The following is a 24,999-nucleotide window of genomic DNA, read 5'->3' as shown; positions in this document are numbered from 1 at the left end:
CTCTTCCTGTTTCTTGCCGCCGCATCAGGGTGCACAGTTTCCCTCCGGACGAGGACCTCCGCTCCTCTTCTCCACCGCCCCGCGTGCGCATGCATTCCGTATCGCCGTGGGCTGACGGGTTTCTGCCATACCTGTCAGAGGAAAAGAGGGCAGCTGCTCAGCTCCCGGGTGGGGAGCGGAAACTACAGTTCCCAGCCCTCGCTGCGCCGCCGCCGGGGCTGGGAGCGGAGCGCGGCAGGCCCCTCCTCAGGGGAGGAGCCTATGCGGGGGGCGGAGTTAGGAGGTGGTTGGAGAGTTAAGCCAAGCCAATGAGACCAGCTGCTAATAAGTGGGCTTGGCTTACCCTATAACAGTGGCAGGAGGAGGAGAGCAAAGCTATTGAGCCAGCGAGGAGTGAAGCTGAGCCTGGCCTCACACGCTCCTAGAGGACCACCTCCTGAGACAGAGTTCTTTTTCCCCCTTCTTCTTCTTTCTCCAAGCTCCCCTCCTGCCCTCCCTCCCTGCCCAGTACCATGCATTCTTGAGTGGCAGCGTCTGGACTCCAGGCAGCCCCAGAGAACCGGAGCAAGCCAAAGAGAGAGGACTGGAGCCAAGACACTCTGGTCGGGGAGCTTGGATGCCTGGCTTTCTTTGAGGACATCTTTGGAACGAGGGTGGCTTTGGGGTGGGGGGTTGTGCTGCAGGCAATCCAGCCCGGCCCCAAGATGGACACTTCTGGGCACTTCCATGACTCCGGGGTGGGGGACCTGGATGAAGACCCCAAGTGCCCCTGTCCATCCTCCGGGGATGAGCAGCAGCAGCAGCAGCAGCCGCCACCGCCACCGCCGCCAGCACCACCAGCAGCCCCCCAGCAGCCCCCAGGACCCCCGTTGCAGCCTCAGCCTCCGCAGCTTCAGCAGCAGCAGCAGCAGCAGCCACCGCATCCCCTATCTCAGCTCACCCAACTCCAGAGCCAGCCTGTCCATCCCGGCCTGCTACACTCCTCTCCCACTGCTTTCAGGGGCCCCCCTTCATCCAACTCCACCGCCATCCTCCACCCTTCCTCCAGGCAAGGCAGCCAGCTCAATCTCAATGACCACTTGCTTGGCCACTCTCCAAGTTCCACAGCCACAAGTGGGCCTGGTGGAGGCAGCAGGCACCGGCAGGCCAGCCCCCTGGTGCACCGGCGGGACAGCAACCCCTTCACGGAGATCGCCATGAGTTCCTGCAAGTACAGCGGGGGGGTCATGAAGCCCCTTAGCCGCCTCAGCGCCTCCCGGAGGAACCTCATTGAGGCTGAGCCCGAGGGCCAACCCCTCCAGCTCTTCAGCCCCAGCAACCCCCCGGAGATCATCATCTCCTCCCGGGAGGACAACCATGCCCACCAGACCTTGCTCCATCACCCCAATGCCACCCACAACCACCAGCATGCCGGTACCACCGCCAGCAGCGCCACCTTCCCCAAAGCCAACAAGCGGAAAAACCAAAACATTGGCTATAAGCTGGGACACAGGAGGGCCCTGTTTGAAAAGAGGAAGCGACTGAGTGACTATGCTCTGATTTTTGGGATGTTTGGAATTGTTGTTATGGTGATAGAGACCGAGCTCTCTTGGGGTTTGTACTCAAAGGTAGGGGCTGCAGTTTCTCTTTATACCTTTGAACAAAAGGAATATGTAGGTAGCAAGAGAGAGAGAGTGGGGGAGAGAGAGAGAGTGGGGGAGAGAGATGGTGGTGGTGGGGAGAGGCGTTTGCTCAATTATATCGAACACTTAACTTCCCATGGTTTTCCTGCTTAATCCTGGGAGAATTCATTCCTTGCTTCCCTTGGAGGGGGGACATCCCCACACACTGTGTCTAATTTGCGGACTCTGTGTTAGGGAGGATTAAAGAATCCCTTCTGAGAAATCATCTTTCCTCCTGGCTCACTCGTACTAAAGCATAACCCAGCAGCTTAACGCACCAATTAATTACACTCTGCCTTGATGTGCTTGCCAGTTCCTGTGACTTCCCTCCTCTCCTCCCCTCCCTGCTCCACTCCATTTTCCCGAGGATAAAAAAGAAATAAATGTCTGGGTGGGGGGTGGGGATTCCATGCCAGTCCCTTCTCTGTCTTCTCCCTCTCTTCCCAAGTTTCCGTTTCCCTCCTCCTCCCTGAGAGACTTAGGGCAAAATAGAAAAGCACCGGTGATTTGGCGTCTCCTGGGGTGAGGAGGGGCGTGGGGTAAAAATACAGGCGGAGGAAATCAGCGGTCCTTTCCCTCAGGAAAGAGGACTCAGAATAAACCTGCTCCTGCCTCGTAAACACCCCCTGATAAAAATGGCTACAGGTGTTCCCCGGGCAGAGCAGATGGGCGCCGCCTTGGCATCAGCGGCGGCGGTGGGGGGGGTGGGGGAGTGCCTCTCCTTGGGATGGAATGACAGGGTTTCCCGGGCGTCCCCGAGAGCCCGCGCCCCCGGCTCAGCCCCAGTTCTCCCCTCCCACCCCAACTCCTTCTTCTCGGGGATAAATAAGGATGAGTGTGTGCGCTAGTGTGTGAGTGCGCGCCCCGATGGAGAACGGCGGCGGCGGCGGCGGCACCGGCTTTAGCGGGGGAGCTGGCCCCGCTGCTCCAGCCTCCGTCCAGTCCCCAGGCGGAGGAGGGGGCTTCCCTCCCCTAGCGGGCTTGGAAATCGCGTCCTCCAAGGGAGTGGGGCTTGAGGAAGGTGGATTTCTGTCAAAGCTCTGCTTGCTGGGAGCCCTCCTGCTGTGAGCTTGAAGATTTGGAGACCTGGGGAGTCATTGGGCAAGTGGATTTTTGTTTTCCCACTCTACCCTTCACCCGCAGTTTACTTGTTGGGGTGTGTGTGTGTGTGTGTGTGTGTGTGCGTGCTTGCTTGTTGCTTGGATTTCTCTTAGTTATTTGTCATTTTGGGCAGGGGGTGGCTAGGCTGGCCAGCGGGTAGCTGGGAGGGGCTCAGCTGTTGGGGGTTTCAAATAGAGCTTGTTTCAGGCTGGGCACAGCTGCTGCGAGACTGTCACATTCCTTGTTGAAATCCAGCCACAAAAACCTGGGAGGTGCTGATCGGATTTCCCCCATTCCCAGCCTCTCGCTCTCTGAGCTGGGGATGGCTAGATCTGCCTGCTCTAGAAAGGGGTGGGGCAGACCTGTCAGATGGCCCCAAGAGCCAGAATGAAGACTTCCAGGGGGAAGGTCCTGGCTGCTCAGAGGGCATTGCCCCAGCTCTGGGCAGCTCCCGGAAGTCGCCTTCATCTCTGGAGGTCTAGGATTTGAGCCCCTCAGTGAGCTGGAGCGAGCGGGGTTTCCCCTGGAATCGCAGCTCACTTAGTCATTCCCTGTAATGAGCCTCTGAGTCTGCAGGTCTTTCTGCTTACTGCCTTCTCCTGCTGGGCGCTCCAGGAGAGGGGGCCACTGGCCTCGGCAGGCCCGGCAGCCACCCTGGGCACAACCCCGGCCCCCTCCAGGCTCCCCCTGGGGACCAGGAGCCCTTGCTGGGGGAAACTGATACAGGCCCAAGTGCTGGGGGGTGGGGAGAAGGGGCAAGATCAGTACCCTCTCTTTTAGTGAACCTCTGAGCTCTTAGGGGAATGGCTCTTCCTTGAGACAGCTCCCAGTGTGGGATCCGTCTGTGCACATTTGTCTTGATGGGGTGGGAGGGTTGCTGCTGGAGCAGGTGGCTCCCTGCTGGAGTATTCAGGGAAAGGGGCTTTCCCAGAGCCTGAGAAAGCAGACTCTGGGGCAAAGGAAAGTTGAGGTGATCCAAGGGGCTGGGCTTTGCCTAATTTTAAATTGATGATCCTCTGGCTGATGGATGCATGGAGGGGAGCAGCAACCCAGAAAGTCTTGCTTGCCTCAGCTAATGAGGTGGCCACTTCCTGTGCACCTTGCGGTTGGTCGTGGTGGGCTGAGCAGGGCTCACTGTCACCTGCTCACCAGCCCTCCCATCCTCTGTCCAACCAGGCTCTGAGTCATTATGGAACAAGTATTTGCTGGGTGTCTGTGTCAGGCCCTATGGGCCTAGTAGGAGGTTAGGGCAGCTATTGTCTCTCCTCTCCTGGAGGCAAATAGGGTTGTTTTAAAGAAGCAGAGCAGAGTCTGAGTCCCAGCTCTGCCACCTCCAGTGTGTGATCCTGGACAATCCATGTAGCTTCTTTGAGCCTGTCTCCCCAGTTGTCAAGTGGGGAGAGTGGGATGCTCCATGAAGGACCTATTGCTATTTTTTTTTTTTGGACCTATTGCTATTGTTATTGATGATGGGAGGAAAAAAGATGTCTTTATCCTCTGTTATTTAGCTCTGGCTTCAGAATTAGTTGGGGCCTTGATACCCTTGGAACCAAGACTTGTCAGTGGAGTGAGAAGTTGCATCTTGGAGGGGAGAACTTTGGAGAACGGGCTGGGTCTTCTGATTCACATGCATGCATGTTAAGTCGCTTCAGCTGTGTCTGACTCTTGTGATGCTATGAACTGTAGCCCACCTACGTCCTCTGTCCATGGGATTCCCCAGGCAAGAATACTGGAGTGGGTTGCAAGAATACTGTTTCTCTTCCAGGGGATCTTCCTGACTGAGGGATCAAACCCTAGTGTCTTATGTCTCCTACATTGGCAGACAGGTTCTTTACCCCTAGTGCAACCTGGGAAGCCTGGAAACCACCTATAACATGGGTCTGTTGCAGGGGAGGTGAACCTTTGTTCCTCAGCCTTGCAGAGAAAACAGATTCTGTTGTGACGAGAGGGTTTAGGTCAGAATGAAGAATCACCAGCTGGGGGAACTCAGAGACAGTCAGTGACCCTGGGGACGGATGGCTGACAGCCTCTTTTCCTGGAGAACTCTGTGTCTGGTTGGTTTGCTGACTGGTGTGGAAGCAGGAGGATGGACAGATTGGATTATTCTGTCCTGATGGTGACAGTTCCCACTCAAAGGCCCTGGGGAGAGGGACACACTGTCTTTTCCCTAAGTGATGAAGATTGCTAACCTTGTGTTTGAGCTGCCGCTTTCTGTAGTTTTCTGCTCTTTTTCATGGGGCTGTGGCCTTTATGTTTGCCTGTCTCTGGCTGCTATCTGTTACTGGGGGAGGAATTCACCACAGAGGCCTGGCTCTCTTGAGAAGAAACGGCGTGACCCCGGAGCATAGTCAGTTCATGCTAAAGGGCAACAGCGCAAGGAAGTAAAAGAAATCAGGACGGAATGGTGCTTGGCCTCCCTCTCACAAGCCACAGGTGATGATGGGAAAGGAAGGTGGGCTGAGGTAACAAGAGAGCTGTTTGTGATCACACCCGGGCTGTGGCTCCTGATGGTTATTCCCAAACCAAACGAGGGCTAGGTGTTTTCTTTACACGTGGATTCACCCTTGAGGACTTGGCCCACGGTAAGGCCGGGTCTAGATGTCCTGTTGAGGAAGGAGTCTTAGTGGAGTCTTAGTCTTAGTATACTGCCTTAGTGCTGGTCAGGGTTAAGGAATGAGGATGTGGGGGTCCGCCTTGGCATGCTTTATTTTCCTCCAGAGCCGTCTGAGCCACACCTGCTCTGGCATCATACACTACCCACTGTGCTCTTTCCGGGAGAGCTGGGGGCTTGGTGGCTGCCCCCTCCCCACCTTGCCATCCTGCTGATGCCTGAGCTGGTGCTTCCGTCCAGCGGAGGCGTCATCAGTGGCCTTGTGTCTCAGCGGCCTCCGGTGTTGGGCGGTGGGGTCAGCCCCCGGGAGGCTGGGAAATGCTGGGGCAGCAGAGTGCCTGTTTTGCACAACCTCAAACCACTTCCCCACCCCCGGCCTCACAATCTGAGTTTCATCTCCCAGGCAGAGCCCATCCTCTGCCCACTCATGCCCTGCTCCCGCCGTCCCCCCCAGCTTCCTGCCTCTCTGCTCTTCCTCTCCCCTGGGGGCCTTGTTGCTGGGGTCATCCAGGCCACGAGTGGAGGCGTGGGTATGCTGGGCTTCCCCAGGCTGCCCTGTCTACTCCCATGTGTGGCTTCCTTTCTTCAGGCCGCCTCATGGGAGGCCAGCCTGCGAAAGGCAGGCTTCTCTGTACACCCCGGGGAGCTCGGTCCCCTGGCTGTTCACCCTTCCAAGAGACTGGGGTCCTTTAGGGCCAACTGGTAGCTCTTCGGGGACCTCACAGAGGTCTACCCCCAGCCTCCAGCTGCAATAATTGAGTGGGTTCACTGGTCCTAGCTCTTCTGTTCTTCTGCCCTCCCTGTCGTGGAGGGCTTGTTTGCAGACCAGCAGCTGATGCTGGGTGCTGAGTGAATGGTCTACACCTCCTGCCAGACCCAGGAGCCACTCTGGGGTAGGAGGGTGACTGTGGGGTGATGTTCTGGTGTTTGGGAGCAGATGCTGCAGGGTACTCATGTCTGTGGTTTCCAGCATGTTGGGAAGGTAGGAAAAGGTCAGATTCCTCTCCCTGGAGCCTCCCTGTGGGAGGCGGCACCGGGTCTTAGTTGCAGCATGTGGGATCTAGTTCCCTGACCAGGGATCGAACCCGTGCCCTCTCCATTGGCAGCACAGAGTCTTAGCCCACTGGACCACCAGAGAAGTCCCAGGAGACTCTTTATAAGCAATTGGCTGGAGGCAGGCACCCGGGGAGCCAGCCACCAGGCCCGAGGCATGTTTTATGATCACAGGTCACACCCAGTGTCTTGGCCCAAGGAGGTCAAGAGAGAGTCTGGGAGCGTGAAAGCGAGCCCATTCTCCCACCCAGGGTGGTGGTGACTCTATTTATAACCTTGGTGGACAGTCTGCAAATGAGTCAAACGTTTGTAACCCACAGAAGGGACAGCTAACTTTTATATATGCTGCTGTTTTGCGTGTCATGACACTATTTATAACTGTCCCGGGGGAAAGACTTCATAACACATCCGGACTTCCTTTCCCCACAGGCAGCGCTCCCTGCTGCTCTGGCCCTGGCATCATCGCTGGGGCATTTATCGGCTGCATGGGCTCATTATAAGCCTGGTGTGTGGCCTTGTATTTCCCTTACTGAGCTTGCAGGAAGGGGGATTTGTGGGGCCAGGGTCCACAAAGATCTGCTCTAAAACATAGACGGTAAAGAAAAACAAAATGAAAAGAAATTGGAGTAACCTCTGTTGAAGCTGAGGCCTGGATGGAGATGTAAAATCAGAACTGAGAGCTTTGGCTTTGTTGCAGTTATTTGTAAGCACATTTGGGGGAGAAAATGAGTATGTGAGAGGGAGAGAGAGGGAGCAAGAGGAGAGAGAGAGAGAAGGGGTGGTGAGGGGCGGCTGTGTTCTGATTAAATACTGCCTTCCTCAGCTCAGTGGCAGGCGGACCAGCACATTCATTCATTCGTAGCTGTTTTTCTTCTCTTTCTTTCAAAACCCCAAAGAGGGAGAGAGAAAGAAGAAAGCCTCCTAGTCCTCTTTAAATAATGAGGGTGGGGAATTCTAAGACTGCACTGTTCTTAGGAGCTGTGGGGAGGAAAATTCTAGTGCCTTTTTTTCTGGTGAGGAAAGTCCGGAGGAGGCTGTTGGGTTTTGGGGTGCCCCTTCCCCCTCCCCTGTCATTCCACCCCCAGGAACTCAGCTGGGATCCGAGAGAGCAAGGGTGGAAGGGGGAGCTGGGGGCAGGGACCACCCTGCTTCGTCTCTGGGCCTGGCCCTGCAGGGGTCATGAATGCTGGGTGACAGAAGTGAGGAGGCAGCGGCATTTGTGCCACACTGGGTAACCTTCTACTGGAGAGTCCTGGAGGTAGGCGGTGGTCATAGCCCCCTGCGTAGATGATGTCACGGGGCCAAGCGGACGCTGCTGGTGGGTAGCAGCACTGTATTAAGAACCAAGGGCCATTAGACTCCGAAGTTTAGGCCTTTCTGCTTGCCTGCCTGCTGCTGGAGAAATTGCTTATCATTCTTAAGAGACAAACCAAGGTTTATGGGCCTGAGAGCTGTGATGCAAAATGTGGGAATGGGAGGAATTTTACCAAGGGCCGAGAAGTGGCTTGATGGAGGGTGGGTACCAGTGCAGGCACCCAGAGGACAGTGTGGGCAAGATGGCAAGGGGGCGGGGTCCTGGAGGCAGCCTCAGTCCAGGGTGACATGTGGACAGGTCCACGGTCTGTCCTCCGCTGCCTCCTCACTGGGAGGCCTGGTAATACTGCTCTGGGGCGATGCTGGCAAAGCTGAGAGGGCAGAAGGTGTGGGGATTACAGGAAGAATAGGAGTGTATCCTGCAAAGGCCTGGACCGGGTGGGTCCCTGCCGCAGCTCTGCAGAGCTCGCCCTCTACTCCCTGAGAGTCAGCAGGACACGCCGTGCATGGCTCCCTGGCCTCTGGGCCCTCTTTTCCTCTTCTCCAGCTCTGACTTCAGGGCTCCTTATTGGAGTGACCCGTGTGGGCTCAGCATCTTACGTTTCACAAGGTATTTCCATGTTTGTTCCTCAGGATCCCCACCTCAGCCCCGGGGGTCGTTTCGGTCTGCAGTATCTCACAGATGAGAAAGCTGAGCTGTAGGGGGGTTAAGTGGCTAACTCCTGGTGCCCGTGTGAGGAGAGATGGGTCTAGAATGAAAGCTCAGGTCCCTAGCACCCTACTCATCTCTCTGTTCCAAACCCCACCATAGACCTCTTCTGGGGATTTGAGTGAGGGGAACTTCAAGGGCTTCCCCATCCCTGCTTCTAGAACTTTCTTCTGCATCCGTGAGTCCCAGCTTCCTACTTATTTAGCTTTCGTCAGCAGCAGTTAGTGTTCAAGGAAGGCCTATCTTTGCTTTAAAGGAGCCCTGTAGAAGTCCCTCCACCTCTTGCTTCTGACATGCTGTGTGGTCTTTGTCAAGTCCCTTCACCTCTCTGGGTCTCTGATTTTCCAGCTTAAAAATGAGGGCTGAACTCAGAGGCTGAGCTCCTTTCCTGCTCCAAAACTTTCCGATTGCACTGAATGTACTTTTGTCCTGGCTTTATCACCAAGATGCCAAGCCATAGTCTTCCAGCTCCTGTTCTCAAGGGGTGCTGGGCCTGCACCCAGGCGCGATCCACCCAGGCTGGGCTGCGGTTTCTGCCAGTGGTGTTGGGAGTGCTGAGAAAGGAGGCGGTCATTCAGGATGTTGGGGGGCTCCCTGTAGGTGGTGGGATGGCCCTTGAAGGGTTAGACAGACCAAGATGGCAGGGTCATGGGCAGTGGGCCTTTCTGAGAGTGAGAACGTTGGCAGCCAGGGTGGAGGGTGCAGAGTCGGGAGGGAACAGAGCAGGGGCGGCGTGGAGTTATCCCCCATGTGGTGTCCACGGCGCAGGTAGGGAGGAAAGGAAAATCTGGGGTTTAATATCTAGTTGATGACTGTAATTGCCAGAGGCTTGAGTGCTAAAGACCCGCGCTCTTCTCAGAGGTGATACCGTTTGGCAGAGGTGGCCTGGCATGGCAGTTGCAGCCGTGGGCTCTGGGCTCGCATCTAGACTCGGCAACCTCCTAGTGGTGGGTCCTCAGGGAGTTTCCTGAACCTGGGGCCGGTTTCTCGATGTTCAGAGAGAATCAGGCCTGCCCATAGCATACATGGTACCCAGGTCAGAGCTGGGCATTCTCTAAGCCCCGACATCCATCAGTGGTTGCTTTTGTGAGAATGGTGTTTAGAAGATGCTCCTGTTAGCCCAGAGTCCCCACCACCCCGAGAACCGTGGGGGGGATCGGGGGCACGGGTGCATACATCACCCTCCACACAGGTGGCTGTAGAAAGGGGCTCGGAAGGGGCGAACACATGTGGAAATGCTGCCTTCTCGTGAAATCAAACGACTTCACTTGGGGTCCTGTTTCTGACTGGGTCCCTATGGGTAAGTCTGTAGAAGAGGGAAGCAGGCTGTCCCCTGGAAGGTGGGGCTGTGGCGGTGGCCCGGCTTGGGCTTCTGGAGCCTTCTAACCTCATGGGACCCAGTTATTCTACACTCAGTGTCAGCAGTCTGTGGCCTGGGCACAACTTGTTGGGTGTGGACCTGAAAACCGGACAGGTGGAGAGAGATCAAAAATAAGCTCAGGGAGCCAGGCCAGAGGCTGAGAGGACCGAAGGAAGGTCACGGGGACACACAGTGACCAGGCAGAATGAGGCTGAGAGCATGGGGTGACAGGGATAGGGGCAGCCAGAAAGCCTTTCTGGGATAGAGCTGGGCAAGAAAAGAAAGGCTTTCCTGATGTGTCTTCAAGGGAACACAGCTTTTTTTCCTCCAACACTTGCAATGGGGTACCTTCTTGAATCCAAAGGTCGAAGGGGCTTGTGAATCAATCTCCCTTAAAAAAAAGCTCTCTCTACCCTTTCTGCTCTGTGTGCATGCTAACTCACTTGTCATGTCCAACTCTTTATGACTCTATGGACTGTAGCCTGCCAGGGTCCTCTGTCCACGGGATTCTCTAGGTAAGAATACTGGAGTGGGTTGCCGTGTCTTCCTCCAGAGGATCTTCCCGAATCAGGGATTGAACCTGCATCTCTTACGTCCCCTGCACTGGGAGGTGGGTTCTTTACCACTAGCGCCACCTGGGAAGCCCCCTTTCTGCTCTGACAGGTGGTAACTTTCCCACCCAGGTGTCAAGGAGCAGAAAGAGCAGCTGGGTAGGGGAGGGATGTACCAGGGGATCGGGGCTCGCCCTGCGTGGAAGCCATTTTTTTTTCAATAGGCCTGGTCGCAAGGTAACCAGAGTTGTATTCTGAGCAGAGCCGTGTTAACACTAAATGAACAACATGCAAATGATGTGTGAAATAATATGCAAATTGGCATCTGTTATTTTTGAGGCAGCGTGTTGGGCATTTTTCTTAAAGGACAGGCATTGTGCTCAGTGTCAAGTGAACGGAAAACTGTCTTACGGGACGCTCCCCTAGTAGCTGAATGGGCTGGTACCTGCCCCTCAGGGTTCATGAGCACCAGACTGGCCAGCCAGCATCCTCAGGAATCACTGGTGTTTAGCTTGAGCTGATAGCTGGAAAAGCCCAGAAAGCCGGGGGTCGTGGCCAGGGACCCTGGCAGACAAGGAAGGGGAGGAGGCAGGTGATCTGGCTGATCGTGGGCAGCCGGGGAGAGACTGCGCCAGGGGCTAATGCTGGTTGGCCATAAGGCCAGTGACTCAGTCTCTGAGCCTCAGTTTCCCCATCTGTAAATGGAGAGTGGTGTTCGCCAGCCCAGTGAGAACTAAACGTGATAATGGTTGGGTAAGTGGCCAGCCCGGTGGCTGGCACATCCCGAGCTGCCAACAAATGGCAGTTCTTCCTAGCGCCTCTGCCTGAGTTGGCACCTGCCCGCATCCTCACACGGTTCCACCAGCAGGGATTTTTGCACAGCCTTTTCTCCCTTTTAAGAAGATTTCTGATTTTAACAAATTGGGGCTTAGCCATTTTCTCTCTCTTCTGGCTTCCATTGGTGAGGATGTTGGCTTGCTCAGCCGGTCCCCAAATAGCTCCCACAAGTGGGGATGCCCAGAGCCATGGACAGAGGTGATGTCACCTTCCTCCAGGATGAGGGCTTGGGCTGGGCACATTGCTGTGGGTTGGGCTACTGCCTGTGGAGGGGCTCAGAGCTGGATGGCATTGACAGGCTGACCCGGAGAGGCCTCCTCTGGAGACAGCTGCTGGCGTATCTGACTGGTGTGGTACCATAGCTCCCATGTGTGTGCCAGCCTGGGTGACATGACCCCTGTACAGGCCTCCCATCTGTGTGAGGAAAGGGCAGAGACCATCCTCCTCTTTACAGGACCCCAAGGCCCAGAGAAGTTATGTAACTTGTCCGAGGCCACTCAGCATTGTGAGTGGAATCCAGGAATTCTGCGGTTTAGTCCCACTGAACACTTGCTATATGGCAGGCCCTATTCTAGTTTCCAGGAATGCAAAGGTCTGTGCCCTTAAGAATGCAAATCAGCTATAGGGGTGTCTCCTCAGTGAAATGTGTTACTCTCTGCATTCTCTTTATAGAAGGGTTCAGACTTTCAACACAGACCTGGATTCAAATCCTGGTCATGTGCTATTGACCTGTGTCACCTTGAGCAGTGGTCTCTTTATCTGGAAAGAGGGATTATAATTCCTTTTGCTGAGGGTGGAGGTGGAGGATTCAACTTGGCACAGACCTGGCTATTGGGGACTCTCTTGTCTACACTGCTCCATGGCAAGTTTTGCCATGCTGTTTCTTTTGAGAATTCAGGGGCCATGGGATTGTAGAAACCCTTTAGAGTTGGGCCCATGACTCCCTACCCTTCCTGCTCTGGGCTGGACCAAGCATTCAGCTCTGTTGAGATGCTCTCCCCTGCTTCTGAGGGGCTAATGATGCTGAGCTAGGTGGGAGGACGTTTTGGTACAAGAAGCCAGACTGTGTGCCAGCGATGGAGAGATCCCTCAAGAGTGAAATGAAATTGATGTGAGTAGAGAGCAAGTCCAGGATGGAGCTTGAGTCATGAGGGTTTCCTCGAGGGTGGAGGGGACCATCTATGATGCATCTGTTCTCAGCAGCTCAGCAGAATGCCCCGCTCTTACAAAATGGAAACTTCTTTCCCCTTTCATAAAAATGACTCCAAAGCAACACTCTTAGTCAGGAGTGTAAAAAGGAGCAGATGGAGGAGTAGAGGAAAATGAACATGTATCAGGGCCTACTGTGTGCTTTTATACACCTCCTCTCATCTAATCCTCACAACAATCCTTGTTTTACAGATGACTGACCCAAGGCTCAGAGAGGTTGATGACTTGCTCAGGATCTTACAGCCAGGAAGCGGTGGTCTTGGGTCTCTAACCCAAGAGTGGCAAAACGCAGGCCTTGTGTGGCAGACATGTTTTTGCAGATCACCTCCTGGCCCGGGGCTCTTTCAAGCCAAAGAGCTGTTCTTGTTCTCTCCACCCTTGCCTGCTGTCACTGTCTTTCCAGCCTCCTTGGAGCCTCAGTGGATGATTTGAGCTCTGGAGGAAGGGGTGGAGGGGAGGAGAGAGAAGGGGAGGATGTCAGCTTGGACACAGGGGCCTATTGAACCTTCAAGAGGCGTGGGCACGTTGCCAGGGAAGACTGGGCTCTGGGGCGGAGGACGGCTCCTGCGGGCTCTGGAGGGTCAGCTGAGCAGTCAACAGTCATGCTTTGCTGTTCTTGTCCCAGCTCTGCAGCTGCCCGGCTGTGCAACCTAGGTGACAAAGTTGACCTCTGTGAACCTCAGTCTTCAGCTCTGTGAATAGGGATGACGATGTGGGCCATGAGGAGCCAATGAGATAAGATCCAGTGCCGAACTCATGGTAAAGGGCTGGGGCAATACCAGCTGGTTTTTGTCATTAATTTTCTCGTTGTACAACCTGAAAACTCCGAACACAGAAGTAGTCTCCAAAACCCAGAGGACTAGATAGAGTTCCTGACCTTGTAGACCCTTTCTGGCTGGACCATCTGTGGCTGGCCTGGCCAGCAGGCATCTCCCTGGGCCCATCCCATTTCATGAACGGTCCAGTGCCCCCCTGCCCCCCCACCCCATCTCCCCACCATTGGTCCCGCTCCCAGTTTATCCCAGGACCAACCCTGCCCCAGATTCACAGGCCCTTGGTCTTTTGTGAGTAACTTGACTCATGAGGCTTGACAGGTGCCAGGTTGGCTCGGCGGAGTTCAGCACTTAAGACGTGGAGCTCCAGGTTGGTGGGGGAGGCCAGTGGTGAACAAGTTAAGACAGGTATGGTGGGAGTTTTGTAGGAGACAGGACCACACACATTTGGGTCCTTGATTTGACCCATAAAGCTGAGACTGAGTCTCCCATTCCTTCTGCCTGTTCCCCTGCCCTCTCTCCCCGCAGGTCCGTCTCACCTCACTGCTCTCATCTGCCCTTGTATCCGGCTCCCAGCCACCCCCTGCCTCCTCTCTGTGGCAGCATAGCCTGGCATTAGGAGAGCAGGCTTTCATATGACAGATCTGCGTTTGAACTCCCTACTGCCTGTGTGACTTTGGGCAAGTTGATTGGGCTTTGATTCTCTCTCCTTGGAGGTTCAGCTTAACCCTATTTCTCGGGGCAGTTGTGAGGGTTCATTGAGGCACCACTGTATGTAAAGCACATGACATGGATTTTGGCCCTTGCTGAGCACCAGTGAAGCCTGTGGGTAAAGAGAAAGTTCCTGGACTAGGAGGGAGAAAACTTAAAACTTGGTTTCTGGGCCTCTCTTTTGTCATCTGGAAAATGGGAGAAGTGAGGTTGATGATAATTTTTCATTTGGCCACTTTAAGGGAGGAAGGTCATGAGGACCAGATGGAATTAAGGAGTGAAGGGGACGAAAGCTGTGATGCCTTGCGTGGAGTGGTGCTTGGCTGCTCATGTTTTGGGGTTGGGGAGGTGTGCTGGCGAGGTTTTATCTGCCTACCCAGGAGTGAAAACCTGCGAAGGCATTGTGGCTAAGTGGATTTTCTCACTATCAGGAGACAGCTGAGAGACAGACCCTTCTGGCTAGCCTCCCTGCCTGCTGCCTCCTCCCTGCAGGCCAGCCCTTGGCATGAGGCCTTTTCGGCTCCTGAACCCTCCTAGCAGCAGGGATTTAATTACTATAATGTAAGTAGCCGTGGCTCAAGGCCTTCTGGCGGAGGGGAAACAGATTTGTCTTCTCACTGGGAGAATAAAAATCGATAGGAAGGAAAGGCAATGTACCTTCCCCTGGAGTGTGGGGCTGATGGGCGGCTTTCTTGGAGGTGTGGGGAGAGCGGCCTGCGTGGCAGTGGGCAAGACACAGGGTCCGGTTCAAGGGCCTTTGCTTCTGGCTTTTGTCTTCAGTGCGTGACTCAGCTGAACTGCCTCTGTTTCCCCAGTCACATGTCAAGCCCCTCCTGCGTGCCTTGCACCGCCCTTTAGAAATTTCTAGCTGAGTAGGGAGCCCAGAAAGAAAAATAAATAACTTTATTGATTCAGTAAATAGTTATTGAACACTTATTACATGCCAGGGTTGTTCTAGGTACCACAGCTATAGTAGAAAGAAGCCAAGGAGATAAAAACCTTGGCCTCTGGAACTTACATTTTAGTAGGTAAAACTGACAATACACTATATGTTAATTATACTTTAGTTGGATGGCAATAAATGATGTGAAGAAAAAGAAAGCTGAGATGGGAGGGCTGGGAGTTCTGAACGAGTTGTAATCTTAAATACATTGGACGGTCTCACTGAGAAGGTGACAACTGAAGCTCTGACCAGTACTAATATAGTACAAGCCACATCTGGAATTTCAGATTGTCCAGTCACTATATTAGAGAATGGAAAAAGAGAAATGTGAAATTAATGCTAATGGTATTTTCTGTTTATCCCAATGTAGTAAAAGCTGTTACCATTTCAATGTGTCATCAATGCAAAAGATGATTGAGATAGTTTAGATTCTGTTCTTCCTGCTCAGTCTCTGAAATCTGGAGTGTTGTGTATCTTACAGCACATTTCAACTGGACGTGAAATTTTCATTGGAAATACCTGATCTGTATTCAGAGTTCATAAAATTCACAGTTAGAAAAGTAGATTCACATACTCAGATTGCAGCAAATATATTTAAAAGTTTTCCAATAGATGAATGGAGTGTCATTTTTAGAATATGTTATTGAAAATGAAATACATTAAATTCTTCTGCACGCACCACATGCAGGGCTGCAGCGGACATCTTGTGCAGTGAGGCTGAGTTGGGGAGTGATGGGGACGTGGAGGAAGCATGAAGGCTGTGAGGTCAGAGAGGAGGCGGGTCTGACTACAGGGCTTTGCAGGCCGTGGTGAGTTTGACTTCCATCCTGGGTTAAATGGGAGCAGATGGAGGGCTTTGAGTGAAGTAACAGACTCTGACTTACATTTCAATAGGGCGGCTCTGGCTGCAGTGATGGGAACAGATGAGGGGGCGGGGGCAAAGTTCCCAGTTAAGAAGCTGCAGTCACAGTCCAGATGAGGGGTGGTGGTGCTTCAGAACCAGGCCGTAGCAGTGAGATGGTGAGAAGTGGTTAACTCCTTGGCATTTTAGGAAGGAAGGCATTCCTGATGAACTAGGTGCAGGGGTATGATAGTGGGGGAGGTGGTGGAGAAAGGGAAGGTCAAGGATGAGGCCAAGATTTTGGCCCGAGACTCAATGGACACGAATTTGAGCAAACTCCAGGAGGTAGTGGAGGACAGAGCAGACTTTCCTGCTGCAGCCCATGGGGTCGCAGAGAGTCGGACATGATTTTTAGTGACTGAACAACAATATATAAGGATGGAGTTTCCATTCATCAGAATGGAGAAGACTGTGGGAGAAGCAGTTTGGGGGAGAAGATGGGAGTTTTGGGATTTGACTTGCTAGACTTGAGATGTATCAGTTTCAATATACTGTCGATAGCATGGGCCCTGAGGTTGTGGGAGGTCAGAAGCCTGGGGTGTGGAAGTCTTCTGCCCAAACCCCTGCATCATGATGGATGATTCCCCTCCCATTCCCAGGGGCAGTTTGTGGCACAGCTGAATTTTAAAAACATTCCAATAAATTCTCCGTGCCTCCAGCACCATCAATGATTACTTCCTGAAGGTCACTGGAAGTTGCTAGGTCTTCCGAGTCAGAGTCATGTATCAAGGTCACATCTTCCTGCTCCTGGCTGACCCCAGAACAGTGTGATGAATGAAAGAGTCATACATGGCCAAGAGCTCTCCCAGCATGCTGGGAAGGCCAATTTTATGGGAAGTTACTAAAACAATACAAGACTCTGAAGCCACGCATTCCTAATTTCCCAGCACTTTAACTCTGCAGGAATGTGGGGGAAGGGTTTAACTACGGGTGGAGAGGAGGAGACACGTACTCCAGGTCTCTCAGCCAGGGAGGACGACGAGGAGGGGCCTGGCCTCTGGGGACCCCCAGCCTCATGTTCACCAGCCATGTGACTGCGTGCCAAGGGCTCTTAGGGACCATGCCAGGCGTGGTCACACCTGTTCCTTTTCCAGCTAGTAGGAGAGTTGGGAAAGGGGGTTAGAGTGACTTGGAAGGGCTTCTCCCAATCCTGCTGGTGTCCTGGGACCTGTGGACAGAGGCCACGCCATCCTGGCAGCCTAGGCCTGCGGGGCATGAGTCTTTTGACTCGGGTCCAAATCCAGAGACTGACCATTATTCGGTGAAACTTCAGTGATTTGATCTTTGAGTCCGTTAGTGCATCTGTTGAGTGGGGGTGATGATGCCTGCCTGGGCAGCTTTGTGGAGTGATGTTAATGAATGACCTTAGTGCTGAGATGCGACACTTAGTAAATATTGATATTTAGTAAATGTTGATTCTCCTCTTCCTTCCACGGAGGTAAGAATTGCCTGTGGAGAGGCCAGCTCTGCCCTTGGAATGGAGGGAGGTGGTGCAGAGGGTAGTGGTGTTGGAGTGAGGATGCCTAGTTAGCACTGAGAGGGTAAAAGAGAAGGAAGCACCTGTCTGAATGGGAGAGAGTGAGGATGAGGGGCGGGAAGTCTCCTCCCCTCTGAGGGAGAGGTTGGGATCTCACTCTGTGCCTTTAGATCGAAGCTGTTGAGTGGGGTGACTTTGCTCCCCAGAGGAACATTTGGCCATGTCTGCAGACGTTTTTGGTCATCATGACGAGGGGAAGGCTGTCACAGACGTCTCATGGGTAGAGGCCAGGGATGCTGGTAAACATCCTACAGCACACAGGGCAGTCCCCACAACAAAGAATTACCCAGCCCCAGTGTCAGGAGCACCAGGGCGGGGAAACCCTGCTTCAGATGACTCATTCTCACAGGCTTCTTGTGAGGAGACATGAGAAAATGGATGAGACTGCTTTATCAGCTGGAGCGTGCCACTCCAACCCCTCTCTCCCCACACCCTTTTCTCAGGGGCAGCCCCGTGTCATGAAGGGCTCTGGACCAGGACTCGGAAGACCTGAGTTCAAGGCCCGGCTCGGTGGACTGTGTCCTTGTGTTTGGTCTCTGTGTCCTTCGCCCTCGCAGGCCTCACGTGTAATTGGGACGGGGTGTCTCCACATTGGTGGGCTGTGGTGTGGACCTCGTGGGAGCCTGTGTGGGGAAGGCGCTCCATCAGCTGGGCTGTGCTGGCAAATGAGGGCGCCGGGATTGGAACCTTTCCACATTTGTCTTTCCGTGAGTGATCCTTTAGGAGAGGGGAGTCCAGGAGCGCCTCTCTGCCCCTACGGGGCCACGTGGCTGTCCCCCAAGGCCTGCTCCATCTTGCTTCTTGTTTTATGTGTTCCCGAACAGGTGGAGCTGAAGTCTCCTTTCGGGAAGATGGAATTTGCAGGGAAATGCAGGGTTATTGTTTCTGTGCCGTGTGAGTGGGAGACAGAGCCGGTTGAGTGGCAGATTCCCTGGCAGGGGAGAGTCAGCTGAGTGTGCCAGCCTGGGCATGGCTAGAATCCCTTTGGGGTGAGTGGGCCAGGATTCCCCGGTAGCCCCCTTGGAAGACTGTTCTGAGCTCAAGACTGACCGCAGGGGAAGACAGGCCCCGCTGACGGGGAGGATCCACATTGATGAGTGGAATCTCTGAGGGTGTTCCGGGAAGACTTTCCTGGAGGCCCGTTGGTGTGCCAGGCATAGACCCCAGAAGTGTTGGGGGACAAAGAGATGGACAGAATGTGCTTGGGGCGGGCAGGTGGGTGGGTGGCCAGGCTGCCCCGACTCTGAGGAGCGGCAGACTGTGACAAGGGCCCTGATAAGGTGGGGCATTACATTGAGGGCATGCCAGGAACCTCTCACATCTGGGGGCGTCTTAGAGGAAGTGGGGGTGCAGGCTTTGTAGGTAGGGAGGGCTTCATGAGGCGAAAGGGAAAGAGTGTTCTGAGCTGATGGCACAGTGTGGGCAGAGGCCCAAAGTGGGAGCATGGCTGGTGTTCTCAGGGAAGGACAAAGGAGGTCGGTTTTCCTGGAAGTGCTGGGAAGAGAGGACTGGGGACGGACATGGAAGCTGTCCATGAGGCTCACGCACCAGGCGGGAGGCTGCACTTCTCTCTGAAGGCACGGGGAGCCATGGGAGGTGTCTGAGCAGAGGAGGGGCGTGATCCAGCCCCAGCAGAGGATGGGTTGTTTCTGAAAGGAGGAGGCTTGAAGCTGGGAGGCTGGTTAGAAGGTTATTGCAGTAGTTCTAGAGAAGAGGTGAGGGCTTGAACCAGGCTGAAGGCAAGGACGGGGGAGGAGGTGTGTTCACTTAGCATACTTAGTGTTAGTCGCTCAGTCATGTCCAACTCTCTGGGACCCCGCAGACTGTAGCCTGCCAGGTTCCTCTGTCTGTGGGATTCTCCAGGCAAGAATACTGGAGTGGGTTGACATTTCTTCTCCAGGGGATCTTCCCGACCCAGGGATTGAACCCAGGTTGCCCTCCTTGCAGGCAGATTCTTACCATCTGAGCCACCAGGGCAGCTTCACATTTCTCCACCCTGGATGTTGTGTGTGAGGGTCGCGGCGAGCACTGGGCCCTATTCCCCTTATTGCTCTGCTCAAAACCAGCGCCTTCTTGGAGGATGGGAAGCCGTGAGCCTTGAAGCAGCCTGCCAGTCCCAGGGGGCAGGGTGGCACAGAGCCCTCACCAGCCACCCTGGCTGGGGGGCTTTCCTTCTGGAACCCAGAAGGGCTCAGTCCTGGCTTCCTGCCAAGCCTAAGGGAGATGGAACACACCCTCTTCCTGCTCGTTTTCAAAGACAAGGGAGGGATCACGGCATCAGGCCGCGGCCAGCTCTGCTTGGGCTCACATCACAGCGAGGGTGCTGACAGGCTGTGCTCGTGGGCAAGTTGCCCGGTCTCCCTGAACCTCAGCCTGTGCAAGTGTGAAATGGGGGTCACGGTGCTCAGCCCTGGGGTGTTGTGAGAGAGGATTAATAAGGACACAGGTGTAAAGTTCTTAGCTCAGTACATGGCCATGATTTCAATTTACAAGACACGGTGACAGACTGGCGTGACGGGGCGGGGAGAGCAGGGCCCTGTGGCCTGTGATGGAGATGGAGTCCTGGGAAGTGGTTGACATGGTGAGTTCTGTCTTAAGGGTGTCACCTCTGAGGGGTTGGTCCGGGGGGCATCCCAGGAGGGTATCCTGCAGGAATTGGGTGATGCTGGGGTCTTCCAGCTGTGGGGTTCACAGGAACCGCCCTGACTAGTTGGCTTGGAGTCAGCTTTTCAGAACCCCAGTGTCACTGTAGGTGGTCCCAGTATGAGGCTCGGGAGCTGGTCCTCAGTGCCTCCCTCCCAGAAACTGGCTCCACCTCTGCCCAGGGTCCTGCTGGGTCTTGGCCCAGCGCAGGCTCCAGAGAGGAGGAGCTCTGCATTTGGGATCAGTGATCTGATGCCCTCCCCGGCTCTGCCCCTTCCCTGTCAGGGTGACCTGGGCAGTTGTGTGGGCTTTCAGGGTGGGGGTCAGCGTCCTCATCCACGATGTGGGGGTGATTGTGGGAGGATCCGTGAACTGAGGTCTGGGGAAACCTCCCGCGGGTGCCTGGGCCATTGGAGCTCTTAGCAAACATTTGGTGAACGAATGAAGGCAAGCCTGGGCAGGAGGCAGAAAGGGATGTTGAGGGGTAGCCCTGAGGAGAGGCCAGGCAGTAGGGTGGATAGCAAGGGGATGGGCTCAATCCCAGCTCAACTCCTGGCTTTGCCACTTGCTTTCAGGATGTCTTCCTCATTACCGCCGTGTGTGGGTGGTAGGGACAGGAGGTTGGGCTTGGGGGCTACCCTCATGCCCACCTCACCACGTGGCGATGGATCTGTAGGGATAAATGGCACCAGGGAAGCATGCAGAGTACCCAGGAGCATGCATTCCTCCTTCAGGAAGCACGGTAGGCAGTTAGCGAAAAGTTGCCCCCGAAGGGTGCTCCCCAAATGCTTTTATTTTCCCAGTTGCGGCAGTGCAGAGAGCAGGGGGCCTTCTGAAGGCAGGTGTTCTTGCTGCCCTGGCTGCAGGTCATGTATTCCTCTGCTCTTTCCTCTTCTGAAACATGAGCCAGCTCTGTAGACACTGGCTTCAGCCACCCAAGGGCCATTTCGGACCACGGCCTGGGAGGGACTGCGGGGGAGCCATCTGCTCCTGTGCCCATGATGAGGGGGTATACTGTGTGGAGAATGTAAAAAAATAAGTAAGAATAAATAAAACCAACTAGAAGTCATTTTATTACCACCACGCGTGTGCTCTTAATAAGGTTGGTGATCAACTCCTCCCCGCCTAGGGCCAGAGGCTGTTCCCCGCTTCCCCCCACCACCTCCCTGGTATGCACTGCCAGTGGCCCTCCAGAAAAGAGCCTCAGAGCTGTCAGTGGCAGGAGAGGAGCTCACGGAGCCCTGGCCGAGGAAGCAGAGGTGGTCTGGAGAGTAAGGCATTTATGATGGCAGTGGCAGCGTGGATTTGGGGCCCGGGAGACCTCACCAGGAAGTGAGAGGAGAAGCGGGTGGGGAGATGTGGGCAGTGGAGGCGTCTGCTGTGAGCTCAGGCTGGGGAGGCACTGTCCAGGCCCTTTGGTTGTGGGCAAGGCGAGGAGTGTTCCATCTCCCTTGGGCCCAGCAGGAGGCCAGCGCTGAGCTCCGTGGGTTCCAGAAGGAAACCCCCCAGCCCGGCGGCTGGTGCCAGCTGGTGCGGGCCTCTGCCACCCTGCTCTATGGGACTGGCGGGTTGCTGCCCATCCTCTAAGGAGGGGCTGGTCCTTTAACTGGGGAGGGGAGGAGTTGGAGCTACCCTGGGGGCTGGGGAAGCTGGAGGGGTTTGGAGAAGGCAGAAGACACGCTGGGATTCACAGTTCTCCACCTGGCAGAACAGGGATGTGCATGAGAGTCAAAATGAGCGCTTTTAGGGTTTAATGACCATGACTGAACAGCTTTCCTTGCAGGGTTGAGGGAGGGGCCCATGGGGAAGGATTGTGGGAGCGTCTCTGCAGACCGCGGAGGCTCAGTGGATGTTCAAGGGGGGAAAGCTTGTCCCTGGGGCTGGCTGAGGCACAGGGTGTCTGTGACTGAGGTCTGGCAGGGCTTGGCCCCCTTTCTCCCTGAACCCCTTCTGAGGGATTGGCAAGGCCCTGGTCTGTTTTGGAACCAGATACCTCCGGCCCCTGCTGCATCTGAAGCAGATGTGTGTTCCTCCAGATGGACCTCTGTGGTCCTGAGTTGGTGGGGCCCCTACAGTGAGAACAGAGACCTTTGGGACTTGGGGGTATGAGGGTCCCTCTTTTGGATCTGGTTCCCAAAGCAGGTGCATCTGGTTCCAGTTGGAGCCTGTTTGGAACCCATGAGTGGGCTGATGTGTGGCTGTCTGGGGCGTGTGGGGCTGAGCAACCAAGCTAAGCCTAGCCCACAGGCATTTCCCGGAAACTCATGGCACCATCACAGTGTTGCCTGGGTGCTGAGGAGTTGACAGGAGGTAGTGTAGGAACAGCGAACAGGTGTAATCTGGGTGTTGACTCTGAACAGTTGGTCCCAGGTGCCAGAAGGGCTGTGTTGAGGAAGATCCTGAGGTGCAGTCTGAGTTTGGTGGGAAGAGTTCTGTGATTGATTCATGATGTCTATACCGGGCAAGGAAGGATGGCAAGGTGGCAAGTGGTAAGGTATTTGCCCTCCCTGGTATGGTGGAAAGACCGCCTATGTTTGATTTTAGGTGAGTAACTTTTACCTCTCTGGGTCCTTCATCTCTAAAATGGGAGTAACATGTGGCACTTCCAACCTGATACGAGTCTTGTGGGGGCTGAGTGAGAGAGTGGAGTGAAAGCACCGCATGAAATGTAAACAGCGACACAGGTGCAGAGTGGGGTTTTGTTGTTATTCAATCACCCTGGACTCCCAAGTGGCCTAATAATAATACTGTCTGCAGTCACTGGACCAGACCACATCATGGTCTGATGGCTGACGGGTACCTGGCACCCACACCTTTTATCCCCTCTTGGTCAAAGTGTCAACAAAGTGTTTGGTCATGTGTCCAGTTGGGGGTCACTCATTTCTCTCACTGACCCTCTCCCCAACTTAAGATTTAGAGGCTGTTTTCATGTTTAATAAGGAAAGGACAGAAAAATATCTCTCCCCTTGACTCTTAGACTCCATTAAAGATAGCAAAATTGCTTTATACAGTCTGAAAGCCTGACAAGAGCACATACTAATAACGCATGAATTATGCAAATCTGTGTAGTCACTTGATTTGCATAATGGAGGGGCTGGCAGAGGGCTGCGGAGGGGAGAGGGTGGGGGTGAAGGCACCAGCGCAGATCTGTGTGTAGCGGGGGACACCCGTTCTCGCCTCCTTCCGCAGAGGGTGACTGTTCCTCAGCCTTCCCCTGCTGGCCCTGCATCTGTCCCTCTCCTGCCTGGCTGCACGGCCGTCCCGCCCCTTCACAGGGGTGTCAGCGAGGCAGGGGCACACCGCCCTGTGCTCCCCTCTCAAGTGGAACTGGCTTCATTAAATCTCACAGCAGCCCCTGCGTGTACAGACAGCTTTCCCCGGGAAGTCCCCCGGGTCATTATTTCTCCAAACTGTTTTGTCTCTCAGAGGTCGTGGACTCCGTTAAGTGCCGTCTGGAATTGTAACCACGGCCAAGTGCCTTTTTTCCCGGCTCTCTGGGAAGTGAGGGTGAGGAGGCGTCTGGAGAGGAGAGCTCACCTGGCCTCCTTGGTTTCTGATCATTGCTTGGAAGGGTTTGGTCCCCCGGCTGTCAAGCGGGCTCCATCTTCTGCTTTTCCCCCCGCCCGCCCCAAGCCCTTGCTAATCTTTGACTTCAGCTTTGATGAGCACTGAGGTTGGGGCTGGGGGTACTTGAGGCCTGGCTCCTGTGGGTGCTGCCTGGGAAGCCTGGGCAGCTGGGGCTGCCCAGACTAAAGGGGTGTAAGGCATCAGCTGCAGAGGTGGGAAGGTGGGAAGGGCTGGGCTGTTGGCTTTTCCAGAAAGCACAGGCACTTCCCTTTCTGGGTAAGGGGGATGTTCTGCCTGGTGGCTGCAGGGACCAGCCCTGGATGGGGAAGGGGCAGGTGTATCTAGCTTTTGGAGAGGCTGAGCAGCCTGTGAAGGCTCCCAAACAGGCTGGCGTTCAGCTCAGCTCAGCATACTTATTAGGTGTCTCGCTCTGTAGGCCAGGGCTTGTGTTAAGTGCTAGAACCATGGAGATAAAACAAGGACTTGCAGCTCTTACTGAGCTGATGAAGAAGCAGATCAACCCCATGTTTTCAGGTCTGAGGACTTCCCAGGTCTCCTCTCACCCACTGGCTCTCCAGGGCTCCTGCCCTTTCCCGGTTGGGCGTGCCCCGCTTAGCACCCACCGTCCTGTATGATGCACCCACACAAGTACACCCTTGCCACGTTTCCCCCACACCTGGCTGTCCTCTTGGGATCCTCTTAGGCCAGGGCTTTGTTCTGGAGAGAACCTAAGTGGAATTGTTAGATGAAGAAGAAGCAGAACGTGCTAATCACATTACTCCTTGAGAGGTCCCTCACACACACTCAGCCCACTCTCTCCAGCCCCACCTGCCCCTGGGGTCTGCTCCTGCCGGGGACTGGGGGGTACTCTTGAGCAGGAGAGCAGGGCATGGGAGGTAGATCTGAAAGACTTGCTGCAGGAAGTCTGGAGTGAGGGGGGCTCCGTGTTGGATCACAGGGGTGTGAGCTGGAATCCTGACTCCGTCACCTATAAGCTATATGATATTTTTTTGAGTGTCAATTTACCTCATTAAGAAGATGGGGGTTTCTGAACCAATTTATTTGGTTTAGAAAGGGAGTTAATATTTTTGAGTGTCAATTTCCCTTATTAAGAAATTGGGGGTTTCTGAACCAACAACATTCTGTTAAGCAATTATTCTTCAATTAAAAAATTAATTTGAAATTTAAAAAAAGAAAATGGGGGGTAATAGTACCTTTGTGGTTCCTAAACTTTGCTGCATTTTGGAATCACCTGGGGATCTTTGTTGTTGTTTAGTGACTACATCGTGTCTAACTCTTGCGATCCCATGGATTGTAGCCCGCCAGGCTCCTCTGTCCATGGGATTTCCCAGGCAAGAATACTATTTCCTTTTCCAGAGCATCTTCCTGACCCAGGGATCAAACCTGTGTCTCTGGCATCTCAGGTGGATTTTTGCCACTGAGCCACCAGGGAAACCCTTGGAGCTCTTTAAATAATGCTGTATGCTTTGTCGCTCAGTCGTGTCTGACTCTTAGTGA

General features: G+C 54.4%; 1 protein-coding gene across 4 annotated transcripts in view; it reads left to right on the top strand.

The window, feature by feature from the left end:
- Positions 1-321: 321 nt before the first annotated feature.
- The window catches only part of KCNN3 (potassium calcium-activated channel subfamily N member 3), a 169,764-nt gene continuing 145,086 nt past the window's right edge, over positions 322-24,999 (top strand). For 2 of the 4 annotated variants that reach the window (XM_070467430.1, XM_070467429.1), the window contains exon 1: positions 327-1,607. In XM_070467430.1, the coding sequence (XP_070323531.1) occupies positions 705-1,607 (903 nt within the window). In that variant the 5' untranslated portion in view covers positions 327-704. Of the gene's footprint in view, positions 1,608-24,999 lie in introns of all 4 variants that reach the window. The other 2 variants (XM_070467432.1, XM_070467431.1) reach the window with 2 other exon arrangements.

This window comes from Odocoileus virginianus, chromosome 5, assembly GCF_023699985.2.
Source record: "Odocoileus virginianus isolate 20LAN1187 ecotype Illinois chromosome 5, Ovbor_1.2, whole genome shotgun sequence".
NCBI classification, from domain to species: Eukaryota; Metazoa; Chordata; class Mammalia; order Artiodactyla; family Cervidae; genus Odocoileus; species Odocoileus virginianus.
This window is presented reverse-complemented; position numbering and strand designations above follow the sequence as displayed.